The sequence below is a fragment of the Panthera tigris genome, chromosome D3 (genome assembly GCF_018350195.1).
Source record: "Panthera tigris isolate Pti1 chromosome D3, P.tigris_Pti1_mat1.1, whole genome shotgun sequence".
NCBI classification, from domain to species: domain Eukaryota; kingdom Metazoa; phylum Chordata; class Mammalia; order Carnivora; family Felidae; genus Panthera; species Panthera tigris.
The window spans coordinates 10732006-10749647 of record NC_056671.1 but is presented as its reverse complement, the minus strand read 5'-3'; the positions used below and the strand labels follow the sequence as shown (position 1 = coordinate 10749647).

Below are 17642 nucleotides of genomic sequence, written 5' to 3'. Positions count from 1 at the left end.
CCAGACACTCTGACTGGACAGCGTGGCTCCTGGGCCCAACGGGAACCAATCACTGTGGCCAGGGGACAAACAAGCCTCCAACTGGCTCAGGCTGGGGTCACGGGCTCCTCCGGACTCAGAGCAGTCACTTTCCTGCAGGACTTATCAGAGACTTTCCATGAAGACGCGGGCAAAGACACGTGGTGTTTCCTAAACTGCTTTGAATCTGGCCGAACCATCAGGAGATCTGTTGTACCGGGACTGTGGTTAGATGGGCTTGAGCAGCGGCTGCCTCCCTGAGACAGAGCACAAGTTCTCAGTTTGCTCCAATCCCCACCATTCCCTAATGTGTAGCCCCCAGCCCGCCTCCCTGTAGACACTGAAGTTTGAAATCTGCTTGTGGTTGGATAAGTCCCAAATGCAAAGATGTGAAGCACACTATGAGAGAAATCAAATAGCCTTCAAACATTTTTTTAATGTTTATTTTTGAGAGAGAGAGAGAGAGAGCGCGTGAGTGGGGCGGGGCAGAGAGAGGGGGAGACACAGAATGGGAAGCAGGCTCCAGGCTCCGAGCTGTCGGCACAGAGCCCGACGCGGGGCTCGAACTCACGGACCGCGAGATCATGACCTGAGCCGAAGTCGGCCGCTCAACAACCCACTGAGCCACCCAGGTGGCCCTCAAATGGCCTTCAACTAACGGCAACACTCCCTCACAAATACCTGAGTGTGCGCCCTCGCCCACGTGCACACATACGTGGACCCAAACACGCAGGGGCACACGCAGGGGCACGCAGACGACCCGGGACACAGAGCCAGCCTGAGCCGTCACGTCCCCAGCATGGGGGTCAGGTCTTGCCCTGCAGGTGCTGGGGCATGTGCCCCGCCCTGCATGGGCTCCCGCTGGGGCTGGAGGAGGGGGATGTGTGTCTGCATGTATGACTCTGGTCCCCCCCTCCTCACATCCCGCCTCGTCTGGGTTCCAAGCCCCTGTGTCACCCCGGATTAAGGCTGGAACAAAGGACCGGATGGAGGGGAGGCATCGGGAAGCAGGGTGCCTGGGTCAGGCCGGCCAGGGGGCAGAGGAAGCCTCAGCTACTAGAACACGTAGGGGGCCAAAGGGGCCCTGTGCCCCGCGCGGGGGCCCCGGTGGCGGCGGGGAGGCTGCGTGTACCCAGGGCAGGTACGCGCACCTGGCAGCGGCCCCGTTTGCTGCGCTCTCTGCACAGCCCTGGACAAACAAAACACAGAGAAGCTCCCGCTGCCAGGACCCTCCTCCAGGCTCCCCGTCTCCCCCCCGCAGCGGTCCGCGAGGGCACAGACAGATGGTGAGAGTCCCCGTGCCCGGTGCCCGTCCTGCTACACCCCCTCCCTGCGCCTCCGCCCTGCCCTTGGCATTCCTGGGGTGTCAACCAGGAAGGGCTAAAGTAAGGTCGCTGCCGGGCGTTATCTGAGCCGGGCCACGGGCCCCTCGGCGTCTTATCTCTGGCTCGCCAGGACCGGTAGGTGAGCAAACAGCAGCTGACAAGTCTCCCAGGGGTGCGGCCGCGGCCCAGGCCTGACTGGGAGACGGGGCACCTGGGACTGAGGTGCGCCCTGCCCCTCGCCTGGACCAGCACCGGGCGGGGGGGGAGAGCATCGCTGGCTGAAGCAATCCCGTGGGGCTTCTGGGAGGAGGCTGCCCTGCCGATGCGCTTTGAAAGCACGTAGGATTTAGAAGCGCGGAGAAGCGTGGGAGCAGGAGCAGTCACACACACGCGCCTCGGGGGGTTACGCAGCGGGGTTCTGGTCGGGCTGTGTGGCCTGGAGGAAGCGCTCAACTCCTCTGTGCCTCAGTTTCCTCGTTCGCAAAAATGAAGGTAATGGTATCTACCCACGTGGGTGATCGCGGGATTCAATTACTGCTAAGGCCCATTTGCACACAGTAAGTACTCAGGACACGAATAAACTCTGGCCCCCGCGCACCCTCGTTGCTGGGGAGCACGCTCAGGAGGTAGTAAGAACCAACATTGATTGAAATAGGCCAGGCCCATAGCAAGAATCCGCAAACCACCCATTTTACAGATTAGGACGCTGAGGCTCTGAAGCCGGGCAGTGCTTGCTCAGTGAGGAGGAACAGGGCCGGGCTCGGTTCTGGCTGAATCCACAGCCGGGGCTCTCCGCGCCCCCTCTGTTCCGGGGAGCTCACACCGTAGGGTTCCCAGGAAACACCGCAGGGCCCAGTGGCTTCTGGAGGGGCAACTCTGGCAATCGAGGCCAACGTCAGGGTCAAAGAGAGAATGGGACACAGGCAGAGGGAGGTCACGACAGGTCTCAAATTCTCTTGCGGGAAGGAGGAGGTTCCTGGGAGGGGGAGGCGCTTGGGCAAAGGAAAAGAGGCGGGAAGCCAGCACACTGGCGCAGGCTTTGCAGCCCAGAGAAGGGAGGGCACTTGCCCAAGCACACACAGCCCTCCTGAGGCAGCAGGGGGGACTCCGTGGGAGGGGAGCCAGGGGCTGTTGCCAGCTGGACCCCACACCCTCGGAGCCTTGTTTCCAGCAGGGTCGTGAGGGTGGGATAGGGCTTCCCGATTCCAAGACCTCATGGGCTCCGGCCATCTCTGGGACCTCAGCACCCCTAGCTGGGGTGAAGGCCCCTGAGGGGCAGAGCCCAGGGAGGCTGGAGGGGCGGGTCCCGGCCTTCCCAGCCCAGAGCCAGGCTTCCCCATCAGAGACGCTTTGCTGCCCCCTGGTGGCTCCAAAAGATTCTAATTTCCCTTCCTAAGGGATGCTTCCCACAGGTCAGATCAGCACCCACCCTCCTTGTGACCCGCACGTGTATCCGAACCAACCTGGAGGTCCTCCCTCCTTCCCCAATGTCCCGCCACCACCGACCTGCACACAAAGGTGTCATATTGAAAATCACAGGGTTTGAGCCTGGCTGGGCCGCAGTCCAGCTATGACCCTGAGTGGGTTCGGTCACCTTCCTGTGCCTCAGTTTCCCCATCTTTAGAACGGGGGTGATAATAATGGTTTCTGCTTCATAAGGACCTTTGTGGACATTAAAGAAGCAAATGCATAGAGAGCGCTTGGTAAAGGGACGTCTGGGTGGCTCAGTCAGCTGAGCGTCCGCCTTCGGCTCAGGTCATGGTCTCACAATCCGTGGGTTCGAGCCCCGCGTCGGGCTCTGTGCTGACAGCTCAGGGCCTGGAGCTCCCTTCGGATTCTGGGTCTCCCTCTCTCTCTCTGCCTCTCACTCACTCACACTCTGTCTCTGTCCCTCAAAAATGAATAAAGGTTAAAACTTTTTTTTTTTTTTTAACAAAAAGCACTCGGTAAAGACTGGTGATATTGTCCTTGCCTACCCAGGCCTGAGGTCCCCCTCCTCCCGAGCGGGTCCCCCAGGGAGGAAAGCCCTGAGGGGGTTCCGCATGACGGGATTCCCTTAGAGACCCAAGTTTTGCTTCCTTGCTATCATCACCATGTGATGTAGAAAGAGGCGCCTCACCGCAGAGCCAGCCTAGAGGAGAGACCGGACCAGCTGGAATCACAAATTCAACTCAGAAAGGGTTTATTGGCCAGGGCTGCGGGGAGTCACAGGGAGCAGGAGGGCTTCCTGTAGGAGGCGGCTGCGCCATCCACGAGCCCAGAGGCCCCTCGGCCACCTGCGGGTGTGTCCGTCCGGAGGAGGGGCCCTCAGCTCTGACCCAGCTGGGCTTTCAGGGCCTGCAGCCCTTGACTGTTGATGTTGTTGCCTCCACACACAATGACCACGACCGAGGCCAGGGAGGGGCTCAGGCGGCCCTCAGCCTGGAGCCTCCCCAGGAGGCCTGAGTAGATGACAGCCAGAGCTGCCCCGCAGGCAGGCTCCACCAACATGCGCTCGTCGTCTGCCCGGAGGAGGGGACGGGGGTGGATGAGAAGAGAGAAAGGGAGGAGGAACCAGTCAGTGCTCAGTAGGCTCTGGGCACTGCAAATCCATGAAGCCAGCCAGCCAGCCATCTCGCAATCCATCATTTGGCTGACCCCCTCTCCATCCATCAATCTGACCATCTATCCATCCATCCATCCACCTTTCATCTATCTATCCATCCATCCATTCCTCTATCCATCATGGGACTGTCTGTCTGTCCATCCATCAGCGTGTCCATCAATCAACGGATCCATCTATCTATCCATCCATTCATCCATCATCCCCTATCCATCACGGGACTGTCTATCTGTCCATCCATTAGTGTATCTATCAATCAATGTATCCATCCATCCATCCGTCCGTCCATCTATCCATCCATGCATTCATCCATCCATCCCCTATCCATCATTGGACTGTCTGTCCATCCGTCAATGTGTCCATTAATCAACGTGTCCATCCATCCATCTATCCACCCACCCACCCATCCATCCATTATCTACCTTTCCACTCACTCATACATTCACCCATTCATTCAACAAATATTTATTGAGTGCCCACTCCCTGCCAGGCCCTATGCTAGGAAGGCTCTGGGGACACAACAGTACACAGGACACAGCAGGCCCCACCCTCACGGGGGCTACATCTAGTGCCGTGGATGAATAAGGACCAGGCAGGTATGAACAGACAAACTGATGCCTGGGACGTCTCTAACCCCGGCAGGATGTGGGTGGGAGACCGGAGGAGGCTGCCCAGAACAGGTGCCATGATGACTGAGTAGCCCTGAGTCACACGAAATCGACAGGGGCCAGGGATGGGCGGCCGGAAGGAAGAAGGTACACATGGAAGCCTGGAGGCTAGAGACGGCCCGGCACACGCCCCTTCCGTGCACTCAACGTGCAGTTATTTGGTAAGCACCGCACGCCCAGCCCCGTGGCAGGCACTGAGGATACAGACAAGAGAGAACACGCTACCTCTAGGGGCCCAGGGACCTCATGAGTCTCCGAGCCTGGGGAGGGAGGGCAAGGCTCACTCACCCAGGAACTTCTGCACAGCACTCACGGCCTGGGCATCGTCCACTACCTCAGAGAAGATCTCCAGCTCCTTCGTGCACTCCAGGGCCCTCCTGGCCACAGTCTTGGCACCCAGGCTCTTGGCCACGCTGCAGGAGGGGGCAGGCAGGACAGGGAGCGCAGGGGTGTGGGGAAGAGCTGGTGAATCCTCGGACCCCCGCCTTCTCGGACCCAGCCCTCCAAGCCCCAGGGCCCCCTCCCATCCAGCCATGAGTCGCAGCTCGGCCCTGTAAGAGGCTAGCACAGCACTGGCCCAGAGGACGTGCTCAACGATCGGGTGTCCCACGAATGGCGGACAAATGCACCTCACTCCCTCCCACTCGATAACCATGAGTGTGCCCTTCCTTTGCACGGACCCCAGAAACCCAAGCACAGAAATGGGTTTTGTTTTTTTTTTTTTTGCATCTTATTCATTAATAACTATTTATCACGTCTGCACGATAACTAATACTTGCTGAGTATCTGCAGGGTGATAGATGCATTTTCTCTTTCAATTCTCATGATCCCCCCTTGAGTTAGAAATTTATGAACTCTTGGGGCGCCTGGGGGGCTCAGTCGGTTGAGCGTCCGCCTTCGGCTCGGGTCATGATCTCACGGCTTGTGAGTTCGAGCTCCGCGTCAGGCTCTGTGCTGCCAGCTCGGAGCCTGGAGCCTGCTTCGGATTCCGTGTCTCCCTCTCTCTCTGCCCCTTCCCCTCTTGCACTCAGTCTCTTGCTCGCAAAAATAAATAAACATTAAAAAAAATTTTTTTAAAGAAAGAAATTTATGAACTCCCTTTACAGAGAGGAAATTGAGGCTCGGGGGGAATAAGTAACTGATTCCAGGACACGCAGTGAGTCAGTAGTAGAACGTGGAATCAAATCCAGGCAGTCTGGCTCCAAGGTCCTTGCTTCTTATCTGGGTGCTTGGGATCACCTACCTGCTGGCACTTTCCGGAGCTGGGCAGTTTGCCTCAGGCCCAGGAGAGACTTTGCCGAGTCCATCACAGCTGGCTCTGCGTCCCGAGGGGCCCAGAGCATAGATTCGGGAGCCAGGCTGCCTGGTTTGAAACCTTGGCTCTGAGCTAGCAGTGTGACCTTGGGAAAGTCACTTCACCTCTCTGAGCCTCAGTATCCTCAATCTGAAAAATGCAGATAATCATGAGATTGTCCTGGGGACGGACTTCAAACATTTCAAGGGCCTAGAAGAGAGCCTGGCATTTCACTAAATGTGAATTCTACAGAAGGCTTAGTGGTGGTTATTATCATCGCCAAGAATAAAGCCAACAGCAACAAGAGAGAAATGGTCTCACAACTACAAAGACCCACTAGTGGTTGCCAGAGGGGAGGGGGCTGGGGGGATGGGCGATACAGGTGAAGAAGAGGAAGAGGTACAAACTTCCAGTTATGAAATTAACCAGCCAAGGGGATGAAAAGGACAGCATGGGGAACCAAGTCAACGATACGGTAATAGCTTTGTGTGGTGACAGATGGCGACAACACTCACGGCGGCCAGCGCAGCGTAATGTATAGGCTTCCTGGGTCGCTATGAGGTACACCGGAAACGAATAGAGTATTATAGGTCAACTATATACTGGGTGGCAACTGCCTGGCTGAGCCACGGAGGATTTCATCAATGCAAGAAGGGCTGGTATTTCAGGTGGAAAGGACAAGAAAGGCTCAGAGATTAGAGGCACAAATAATTTCCAGGAAAAAAGCAGTACAGAGATGCTGGAGGGTGGGTGGGGCCAGAAAGGAGGAGAGATGGTAACCAGAAAGACAAGAAGGAGACTCATATATCCGGATAGAATTCTCCTTTTTTTTTTTTTTATTTAATTTTTTTAATGTTTATTTATTCTTGAGAGAGAGATCACAAGCCAGGGAGGGACAGAGGGAGAGGGAGACACAGAATCTGAAGTGGGCTCCAGGCTCCGAGCTGTCAGTCAACACAGAGCCCAATGCAGGACTCGAACTCATGAACTGCGAGATCCTGACCTGAGCTGAAGTCGGGCATTTAACTGACTGACCCACCCAGGCATTCCTAATTTATTTTTTAAAATATTTTTTATGTTTATTTATTTTTGAGAGAAAGAGAGAGAGAGAAGCAGGCTCCATGCTGTGCCAACAGCTCAGATCCTGAAGTGAGGCTCGAACTCACGGACCATGAGATCATGACCTGAGCCAAAGTCAGATGTTTAACTGACCGAGCCACGTAGGTGCCCCCAGATAGAGTTCTTGAGGTAAGGACTGAGTTGTTTCTCTAACTGGCCACCCAGAACCTTACACAATAGGTGCTTAATATAGATGACTTAGGGGGCGCCTGGGTGGCTCAGTCAGTTAAGTGTCTGACTCTTGATCCCAGCTCAGGTCATGATCTCACAGTTCATGAATTCAAGCCCTGCATCGGGCTCTATGCTGAGGTGCAGAGCCTGTTTGGGATTCTCTCTCTCTCCTTCTCTCTGACCTTCCCCAGCTTGTGCTCGCTCTCGCTCTCTCTCTCTCTCACTCTTCCTCTCAAAATAAATAAATTTTATATATAAATAAATTATATATATATACATATATATGTACAAATACATATACATATACAAATTCACTCATTCATTTCACAAACATTTGTTGAGCACCTACTGTATATGCCAGGCACATTTTACTTGTGTGTAACTATGCATGCACAAGGGGAAAACAAAGACTAGGAAAATGTAGCCCATTGTTCATCTTTGGATGGTGGGATTGAAGGTGCCATTTTGTTTTCTGTTGCTTATTGCTTGCCTACATTTTCTACCTTACCTGCAACACACTTAACTTCCTTTTTAACGGTACATACCAATGAAACTTGTTTTATTAATTCATGAAACTTAAACAGATCATATCCTTCATCTACTTGTTTGGCATCACCTTCTAAGTGAGATCCACATTTCCATGGTCAGGGTCCCCAGGTGAAGTAGAAGCTCTTGTGTACACCCTGCCTCCACCGGTTGGGACTGAGAAGCCCAGTGACACTAACACCGCCATCCTCCAGCCCCCCACAAACGCCCCCAGCCCACACCTACCTGGTGATGTCTGGCAGTGTGACTAGCTTGCCTGCCTTGATGGCTGCATTGAAACAGTATGCCCCTTGGGTCTCTGCTGTGATGATGGGCACATGCTTCCAGCCCACCTCTATGAGGCCAGCTGCCACGCCAGCTAGGAGCCCTCCACCGCCTACTGCCAGCACCAGGGCCCCCGGTGGGGTCCCCAGTGCTGCCTTCAGCTCTCGCACCAGGCTGGCATGGCCTTCCCTGGGGGAAGGAGGAAGCAGGTTGAGCAAGGTCTCCCCACATATACACAAACTCTCCTCCGTTCCCAAAGGCTCACATATACACAAACTCTCCTCATCACCACCCCAATCCCCACCCGCATCAAGGGGAGAGGAGACCCAGGAACACTTAGTTCACTCAGCTTTCATTCACTCAATTTATTCATTCACTCATTCTTTCCAGGCATGTTCTCAGACACTGTCCCGTTTAATCCCCTCCACAACCTTGGAAATGGGTAGTTAGTGTGTGCTTAAGAGGAGACCAGCATGTCACTTGGAACCAGCTGACTCAAGTTCTGGGCCTGGGACCCAATGTCTTGGCCACGTACTAGCTGTGTGATCTCAGGCAAGTTCCTTGACCCCTCTGTGCCTGTGAAATGGGCATAAAACACTCACCTCTAGGGCTTTGGGGAGGATCAAATGGATTAAATGCATCCCAAAGTGCATGCCATAAACAGGATTTGTTATTAACATTTCCATTGTATACATGTGGAAACTGAGGCATGGGGTGGTGAGATACTTTGCCGAGTCCCACAACTCACAAGTGACAGAAGCAGGGCCTGAACCCCAGTGTGCCTGGCTTCCAAGCATCTTCTCCTTTCTAGACCTCAGTTTTCCCTTCTGTACATTGGGAGGACGCCAACGCAAGGAGGGTCTGGGCTCTCAGCTCTATGAGGGAGGGACAGCAACCTTACCAGATCAGGGGGTGGTCAAACGGAGGGACGTTCACCCAACCGTCCCTCTTGGCCAACTCTTGCGCCTTCAGACTGGCCTCGTCCCAGACCTAAAGAGAAACCGAGGGTCTCAGAAGCCCCAGGCATCAGACCACTCGGAGGCTGGAGCAGAGCCTGAGGTCTCCTGGATGGCCCCAGTCCCGTGCCGGGGGACGCAGAGAAAGCAAAGAAATGGTCTCCGTCCACAAGGAATTTCTAATCTAACTGAAGAGATGGGCCTCATTCTCTTGAGTCATTGAAACAAAAATGAGATTCAAAACCATGTGGCCCTTGACTCACCTGGACCAGCTGCCTCCTCACAGGCTTTCCCGCCTCCTGTCTGTTGCCCGAGTAAGGGTCCCATCGTGTCCCTCCCCTGCTCAAAATCCTGTCATGGCTCCCCATTGCCCTCAGATGAAAACCTGTGCCAGCCTGACCCACAAGCCGCCCTGCTGCTGAGGCGGCCATCCCCACCCCCACTCTCGGGCCTCACCTGTCATCCCCCCCCCCCCAGGGAATGGAATGCACCAATGCTCATCCCCATCCATGCCTTTCCCTCGCTCTTTCTTCTGCCCACGACCCCCTCTGCCCTTTCTCCAATGGGAGGACTTGTATTCCCCTCTCAAGACCCAACCCAGGGGACCCTTCTTGGGGAGACTTTCCTGGGTCATCTCCCCAAATCTGAGGCACAGCCAGGCGGTAGTTTGGACCACTGCCCAGTTCCTTCCCTCCATTACATTCACACACCATGCCTTTTGCCACGTGACCACTGTTCTTCCCACTAGAGAGGGCAGAGGACATTCTCCACCACCAATTGATGCAGGTCCCAGTGTGGAACTTGCTTTGGCCAATGTCATGTGACAGAAGCGACAGCACAACAGTTCTGAGCCACGGCCTTGAGAGGCACTCTGCTCTCACTCTTCCTGACATTCACCTTGAGAAGAACAAGTCCCAGGTGGCCACTGGTCAAGACGGATGAGGGGCACGCGTGCAGAGCTTAATCCCGTCTGCAGCCTGAAGCAGAGCCACCCTGGCCCACGCACAGGCCCATGAGCAAGACAGATCATGTTTCTCATAAGCCCCTGATATGTGGGGGCTGCTTGTTACGCAGCATTATCTAGCAGCAATCACTGATTAAAACAATATACCTTCTCTGTTCTTCCTCAGGGCCCTGTGCTTCCCATCACAACACTTACCACATTCTCTTGTCACCATCTGCTTATCTGTGTGTCTCCCCAACATCGGGGAGTTTTGCAAGAGTAGAGACCATGGCTTACTATCTCTATATCGCTGGCTCTAACATACTACAGGCACATAGTAGAAGTTCAATGAATATTGGATGGATGGATGGATGGATGGATGGATGGGAGGGAGGGAGAGAGGAAGGAAGGAAGGAAGGAGTAGAAAGGAGGGAGAAAGGAAGGGACAAAGGGAGGGAAGGTGATGAGGGATGGATGGATAAATGGATGGATGGATGGATGGATGGGAGGGAGGGAGGGAGGGAGAGAGGAAGGAAGGAGGGAAGGAGTAGAAAGGAGGGAGAAAGGAAGGGACAAAGGGAGGGAAGGTGATGAGGGATGGATGGATGGATGGGAGGGAGGGAGGAAGGAAGGAAGGAAGGAGTAGGAAGGAGGGAGAAAGGAAGGGACAAAGGGAGGAAAGGTGATGAGGGATGGATGGATAAATGGATGGATGGATGGATGGATGGATGGATGGATGGGAGGGAGGGAAAGAGGGTAATGGATGGGAGGATGGTTGAACGGATGAATAACTAGAAGAAAGAAGGAAGAAAGGAAGGAAGGAAACTGGACACTGAATATTTGGACACCAGGTCTCAGGTACCATGGTATGGTTTTTAGTTTCAATTCTGATGCTTTAAAAAATTCTCTTTTCCAAGGATGCTTTTTTTCCTTCCTTCCAGGAAGGTAGAAGGATTACACAGTTGCATCTCTATTTCTTCAGTAACGAGATGAGCCAGCGATATCCTTGACGGCGGGCCCCTTTCTCACTGGGGTGGTCTCAGAATGAGAAATGATGCCACCGTGATCTTTCTCTACGCTTTTTGTCTCATCAAATGCCAACAATTTTCAGACGAATAAGGCCAAGTGTTAGTGAGGATGTGAGGACACGGGCACACTCCTGGCCCATTAGCTTCCTGTTTCTCCTGGGCCCACGCAGGGCAAGGAGGGGTAGGTAGAGGCGGGAAGCGCTAGCCCTCAATATACATCATGCCTCGCTCCTGCCCCTCGGCTCAGCCATCCTAAGAGAAGGCTGGGCTCCAGGCCAGCCTTTAAAAATGTGTGTGGATGGCGGTGGGGGGGGGGGGGGCAGATACCATCTCTTAGGGGTGAGTGGAGGGTAAAGGGGGACAGCCCACTCCATCCGGCTTCTCCTTCCTGGGGTCCTTACCTTTCCAGCCAGCTGGACTTCAGCCCCCTCCCCCTGCAGCCTCCTCACCACGTGAGGGGAGGTGCCCTCAGGGAGCACAATGGTGGCAGGGATGCCCAGCTTCCGAGCGGCATAAGCAGCAGCAAAGCCTGCGTTGCCCCCTGTGGAAGAATTGGAAGGGTGGTCAGCGTGGTTTTGGCTCATTAACACACTCTCCCCCCTCCCCGCTACTTCCCTTTGTGAGCCACTCCTTCCCCACGCTCATATGCCCCACCTTCTGTGCTCTTTCTGGTCCCAGAGGTGGATATGTGACCTAGAATGAGTCAATCAGAGAACTCAGTCCCCTAACCTGTGACTGTTTCAGGGATGAGAACATGACCCAAGACGGGTGCAAAAGACCAATTCATGGATTGAGGAGAACCAGCCAGAAGGGGTGCTCCCTTTTCACTAGGGCTGATAGGGTGACAGGAGGCAAGCCTGGAACTCCTGATGGCCATCTTGCTGCTCTGAGGTCTGCGTGAGATTAAAGCTAGTACAGAGGAAAGACAAGCCAAGAGAAGGAGAAATACAAAGGGGAGGTCCTGGATCCAGCTGTACCTGAAAGCCACTTATCCCAAGAATTTTCCATTCTTGGAACCTGTAGCTTAAGCCTGTATAAATTGGGTTTTGGTCACTTCTGCCACGAGTCCTGAATGACGGGAAGAGGGCGGGCAGAGGACGGTGGCCACCTGACCATGACCTTGATGAGGCGGGACCTTCGGGAGGAGGCTGATCCCCGGACATCTACTGCTGCTGCTCCAGCTCTTCCTCCCCCACACCCAGAGCTGAGGACCCAGCCCTGAGGGTCACCTGAGGAGCACACCAAGTGTCTGCATCCCTTCTTGACCGCCTGGGAAGAGAAGGAATGAGCTTAGGGGCTGACCCAAGCAGACGTCACAGAGCCTGTGCGGGATGGACTCAGACCGTCCCCAGCCCTCTCCTCACCCCTCGTCCTGCCCCTCCCATCTGTACAAGTCTGCTTCTCCCCTCCTGCCCTTGCCCCCCATCCAGCCGGCATCCATCCCCCGCCTCCTCCTCCTTCCCCTCCGCCCTCACTTCTCCTCTCCTGCCAACACCTCACCTCCTGGCAGAAATGCCCAATGCCCCGGATCTTGAAGGAGCCGGCCGGCTGCACGTTCTCACACTTGAGGAAGACGGTCGTGCCTGCCACCTGGGATAGTGCCCGGCTCTCCAGCAGAGGAGTGACCACATGGAAATGCCCACCCTGAGCACAGTCTGCCAGGGGGCTCTCCATTCCAGCAGCCTGCAGAAGAACGCGACGGTCATAGCCCAGGCTGCTCCAGCAGGAGACCCCTTAACCGGGACAGAGGAGGGAAAGAGGGAGAAGAGCCTCGGCTAGGCCCCTCAGCCCTATCTGGCTGCCGAGCTGTGACACTCCAGGCACCTAGCTGCTCAGTGTCCCCGTCTGGACCACCAGGTTTCACTCTATAACGGGCGTTGCCCACTGTGCTGGGGATGTAGAACGTGGCCAGTACCTGGGGATGAATGAATGAGAGTAGAATTCATTCATTCATTCACTCATCATTCATTCATTCAAGCAGGCTGCAAAAAAAAAAAAAACCCTTTTCTTGAGCACCTACTATGTGCCAGGCAGTTCCAGGTTTGGCGACCCAGGAGTGCCCAAGTCAGAAGCAGCCCCTGCTTGGCCAGAGCTCACATTCTAGCTGCGGAGACAGGATCGCAAAATGTCAAACAGGGGTGACAGGGGCAGGAGGCAGTATTTTAAATTTTTTAAAATCTATTTATTTTTGAGAGAGAGAGAGACAGACAGACAGAATGTGAGCAGGGGAGGGGCAGAGAGAGAGGAGAAACCGAGGATCCCAAGCAGGCTCCCCACTGCCAGCGGTGGCCGGACGTGGGGCTTGAATCCATGAACCGCGAGATCATGACCGGAGGGGAAATCAAGAGTCAGAGGCTTATCCGACTGAGCCACCCAGGCGCCCCTATTTATCATTATTATTATTATTACATTTCCCTCCTGTATTATTTCATCTGCAAATACTTCAGCACACATCTCTGAAAGTGAAGAACTCTTTTCCAACAAGGTAGCCACATGGTTTCATAACTGTATACGTTTGGGCAAACTCACTGAATTCTAACTCAAAGTGGGCTCATTTTATTTTATGGAAATTACACCTCAAGGATGCTAAGGTTTTTTTTAATCGTCAAATACCATTATCAGTTCCAAAAATATTATTAATCATCTCTTATTATCATCAAATACCTGGTGAATGTTCACCTTTCCCTCCCTCTCATTAAGCTGGATAAATGGCCGGTTTTGCTGTCAGTGATTTGGGGTTTCTAACAGTTTGAACCAGGATGCAGATCGGATCTGCGCGTGTGCGCTGGTTGAGAGGTCTTTGAATTCTCTTTCGATCTGCAGGTTCTCCAACGGGGATGTTGGAGATGAGGGACAACAGGGAGCCCAGGAAAAAGCATTCCTGCAGAGGGAACAGGGGTGGAAACCCCTTGAGAGAGAAATGAACTTGGGGAGATTCCAGTGCAGGCAGGGATAAGGGGGTTGGGCGCAGGAGGCGAGCAAGGAGGGCTGGGCAGGGACTTCTGGAAGGGCCTACCAGACCACGGGGAGGAACTGGAATGTTCTTCTAATTCTGCTTGCAGCGGGAAGCCATCGGGAGGTTTTGAGCAAAGGCCCCGTTAGTGCAAAAGCAACCCCTCTTTTTCACTGGGGGCAGAAAAAGCATTGGGCCAACCCCTGCAGTTCCGCTGTTGGCCAGTAGGAGGAGCGCTGCAGCTTTCACCGCCCGGGGCGGGGGCGGGGGAGGGGGGGCGGGAAGGGGCTCTTGTCCACCCTTACTTGGTCACATTGCGCCCCTGCCCCACCAGAGTTCCAGGGCTCCTGCCCCTGAAGTTGACCTGGGGCCCTTGTTGGGATGGCCCTGGGATTCCCTGGTTAGAGCAGAGTCTGAGCCACCTCCACCCAGTTCCATCAGGGGCACTTCTCAAACTGGACACGGCATTGACGAAGACGGCCCCGTGGGTCACCCAAGCTCAGCATACCTCAGCCTGGGCCTCACCCTGGCCCCGGGCTCTGGGCTGAATCAGACACCAAAGTTAGAAACCAGCTCTGCCTTCCTAGCTGTGTGACTCCAACAAGTGTCTCAACTTCTCTGTGCCGTATTCTCTTTTGTAAAATGAGACTAATAACAGCCCCCAGACTCACAGGGTATGCTGTGCATTCACAATAATAATAGCCCCCTTTGTTGAGTCCCCAGTGTATGCCAGACCTCAGGGGAGTCCTCTAGAGGCATTTCCTCACTGGGGCCTTGTCACAGGGCGGGCGTGCTTACCCTCACTGTAGCATGTCTGTAGGGCACCCACGAGGTGCAGGCCCTGACCTAGGAACTGGGGAGACCACGGTGAGCAGGACAGACATCTACTCTTGGAGCTGATGGGGGAGATCGGCGATCAACAAATAACTGTATAGACAAACAAAATAATCGGAAATGGTGAAAGTCGCTAGGAGGAAGACACACACCTAGGGAGTCTGAAAGAGAAGAACCCATTGCCAGCCAGGCACCGTGCCGGGAACCTTATATGCCGTCGTATATAATCATCGCAACAACCCCGAGGTAGGTTCACCCACTAGCTCCGTGGTACAGACAACGAGACTGAGGCCCAGAGAGGTTAGGTTATCGACCCAAAGTCACACAGCTGGAAATGGCAAGGCCAGGCTTCAGACTCGGGCAGGGCACTTGGGCATCTGTGTTCTTAACACGGTGCCATGCTTTCTCTATTAGATGGCGACGATGGGGACGGTTAGGGTTGTGAGCATTTCATACTAATCGCCAGTTGTCCTTAGGCGCCAAATGCTCCTGGCTCAGTTCCCAGGCCCGCCTAGTGCTGTCAGTTACACTATCGGCCCACCGAAGGACGGCAGGCATCAGTCAAATGGACAAGCCTCAAACCGTCAACAGCCTTATCAGGCCCAGATGCCCATAAGGACGCAGGCCTCCCAGACTGAGGTCTGGGGCCAAGGTGAGACCTTGGCCTAGGGACGCATGGCTCTGACCACATGTGGCAACCACTGGGGCTGAGGTGGGAGCCCCGGGCCCTCTCGGCTGTGGGGCAATGCAGTGGGAAGCCCGGGGCTTGGGTTCAGGTCCCAGCAAGCACGACTTTGGCCACGTCCCTCTTCCTCACCGGGCCTCACCTGCCGCATCTATGAATTAGGGTAACAGTCATCTGCTGTTTCTGCCTCCTTTGTCCCTCAGGCTTTCCCAGAGGCCACCTGGGTGGCATAGCCAAATCCTTGGGACGAGCGCCGGGAAGCTTTGCCTGGCAGGAAGCCCCTCTGGCAAGAAGGGCCTGCTCCCCAGCCATCAGAGTCCCCGGCACCCCGCCTTCTTTTCCAAGGCAGTCCAGACCACAGAGCACCCCGAGTTAAGTGAGCGTTCCTGGGAAGGTTTCGCACCCGTACCCTCTCAGTTTGTGTCCACTCATCATGGACTTTGCTCCAGAACCTTCCAGACTATCCTACGCGCACACGCACACACAGCCCCAGGGGCAGCATTCGGGCCCCAGGCCCCATTACCTCTCAGCCGAACAGTCCTCAGACCCAGCTTGGCTCCAGTCTGCGGCCCGGGCGGCCAGCCCAGCCGGAGCACCAGCTCTGCACAGTTTCCTGCAACTTCCTGTAGCCTTGGCCCCTCCTCCCCCGTTAAAGGGACACCTCCCCGCCGGAGGAAGAAAGGGGACAAGATTCAATTCAACCTTCACTGCCTGGCTGTGCGCTGTCCAGGGTCCCATTGGACAGATGAAGAAATTGAGGCTCAGAGAGGGAGACTCTCTTGGCCAAGGCCACCCAGCTAGACTCTCCTTGGCCAAGGACCAGCTCTCCTGTGACACCGACATCTCCAAATCCTCTTACCCAGGGTCCAGTATCTGCTCTGTGTGCCAAGCCACCATCCCTGGGCCACTGTCAGGTCAGCTTAGGTCAAAGGACAAAGAGACAATTGTTATCTGTCACACGAGAAGGCATAATTTTTTTCTGAAGCCCCTCCTCACCTCTAATATTTCACACCCAACACAGGCACCCAAATAATTATTATGGTTCAAATGAATGACTCTGACCATGGATTCAGTCAACAAATATGTACTGAACGCCTACTATGTGTCGAGCGCTGGGACTTTAGCCTCAAAGGACACAGCAAGTCCCCTGCCCTCATGAAGCCCCAAGGGGCCACCAGAGAGCAGTTACCATCGGTGTGCTATCAGATGTTATCAGGCAGAGGTGGGGGAGGGCTGTGGACGCCCAGAGCAGGTACCTCACCTGGCCCCGGGGGGGCTGGGAAATTTCTTGGAGGACGGCAGGTTTGGGGCTGGAGATGTGGGCAAGGAACCACAGTCTGCAGGATGCCTATGCCACTCCAGAATCTGGAACTTACCCAGGGGTACTGGGGACCCATAGAAGACTATAGGCGGAGGAATAACACGAGCAAATTTATATCTTGTCACCATCTCGCTGGGTGAAACCGAGCTAGTCATATCCATCTCTGAGCCTCAGTTTCCCTATATACAAAACGGGAGGTGAGCTCCAGGAAGGACCTGGCAGCCGAGATGTCCTTTGCCCTCCTAGGACTACGTGTGACCTCCCCAGGCTTGATGATTAACTCCTGGCTGCTCGCGGTCAAGTTGAGCTGCTTGGCCATGACCCTTGATGAGGGTTCTGGCAGCTTCCTTGCCATCCCCCCACGAAACATGTACCCGTCCTCGTCAAATGTCCTGTCCTGGACGGGGCACTGGGCACGCAGAGGTGGCAAAACCCAGTTCGTGCCCCGAGGTGGCCTCTGGCCTGGAGGGGAGAGGAAGACATCCAATTCAGAGAGCAGAAGGTCCGCATAGGGCAGCTGGGGGTGGGGGAGAATCAGGGAGGGCTTCCTGGAGGAGTGGGGCCTTAGCAAACAGCTTAGACTTGAACAAGAAGCATGATAGCCCTCGAACCACACGGATGTGAACTGCACAGGTCCACTTATATGTGGGTTTTTTAATACTATACACGTCTTTTCTCTTCTTTACGATGTTCTTAAGGTTTTGTTTTGTGTTTTGTTTGTTTGAATAGTAAGTGGGAGCCACGGCAGCGGTTTCTGGAACGCAGACCACGGAACCAGCCTCTGGCACAAACACCAGGTCTGCCACTTCCTCGCTGTGCAAACTCGGGTCAGTCCCTCCGCCTCTCTGTGCTTTGTTCCTTCAACTGTAAGAGGGGGCTAGAACACAACCTCTCTGGTGGAGTTACAGGGAGGAC

The 17642-nt window shown here is 54.8% G+C and overlaps 1 protein-coding gene across 5 annotated transcripts; it reads right to left on the bottom strand.

The window, feature by feature from the left end:
- Nucleotides 1-3508: 3508 nt before the first annotated feature.
- On the bottom strand, nt 3509-16004 carry SDSL (serine dehydratase like). 5 transcript variants are annotated; one of them, XM_042962781.1, is made up of 10 exons: nt 15930-16004; nt 14686-14814; nt 12955-13038; nt 12435-12617; nt 12164-12203; nt 11336-11475; nt 8909-8997; nt 7969-8196; nt 4902-5026; nt 3509-3844 (listed from the first exon to the last, which is right to left on the bottom strand). In XM_042962781.1, exons 4-10 carry the CDS (start codon nt 12606-12608, stop codon nt 3651-3653), a joined length of 990 nt encoding a protein of 329 aa, XP_042818715.1. In that variant the 5' UTR covers nt 12609-12617; nt 12955-13038; nt 14686-14814; nt 15930-16004; the 3' UTR covers nt 3509-3650. The 5 variants fall into 5 exon arrangements, with proteins under 5 accessions (XP_042818715.1, XP_015391939.1, XP_007079681.1 ...); XM_015536453.2 differs by lacking the exon at nt 12955-13038; XM_007079619.2 differs by lacking the exons at nt 12955-13038; nt 14686-14814.
- Between the last annotated feature and the right edge of the window lie 1638 nt (nt 16005-17642).

What these genes read in the sequence shown, in the direction of transcription:
- SDSL (XM_042962781.1), bottom strand. Translation starts at nt 12,608, where the DNA reads ATGGAGAGCCCCCTGGCAGACTGTGCTCAGGGTGGGCATTTCCATGTG. An exon ending in ACACTGCCAGACATCACCAG is followed by an intron (nt 5,027 to 7,968) that starts GTAGGTGTGGGC and finishes CCCCTCCTGCAG; the next exon opens with CGTGGCCAAGAGCCTGGGTG. An exon ending in TGCTGTGCAGAAGTTCCTGG is followed by an intron (nt 3,845 to 4,901) that starts GTGAGTGAGCCT and finishes TCCTCCGGGCAG; the next exon opens with ACGACGAGCGCATGTTGGTG.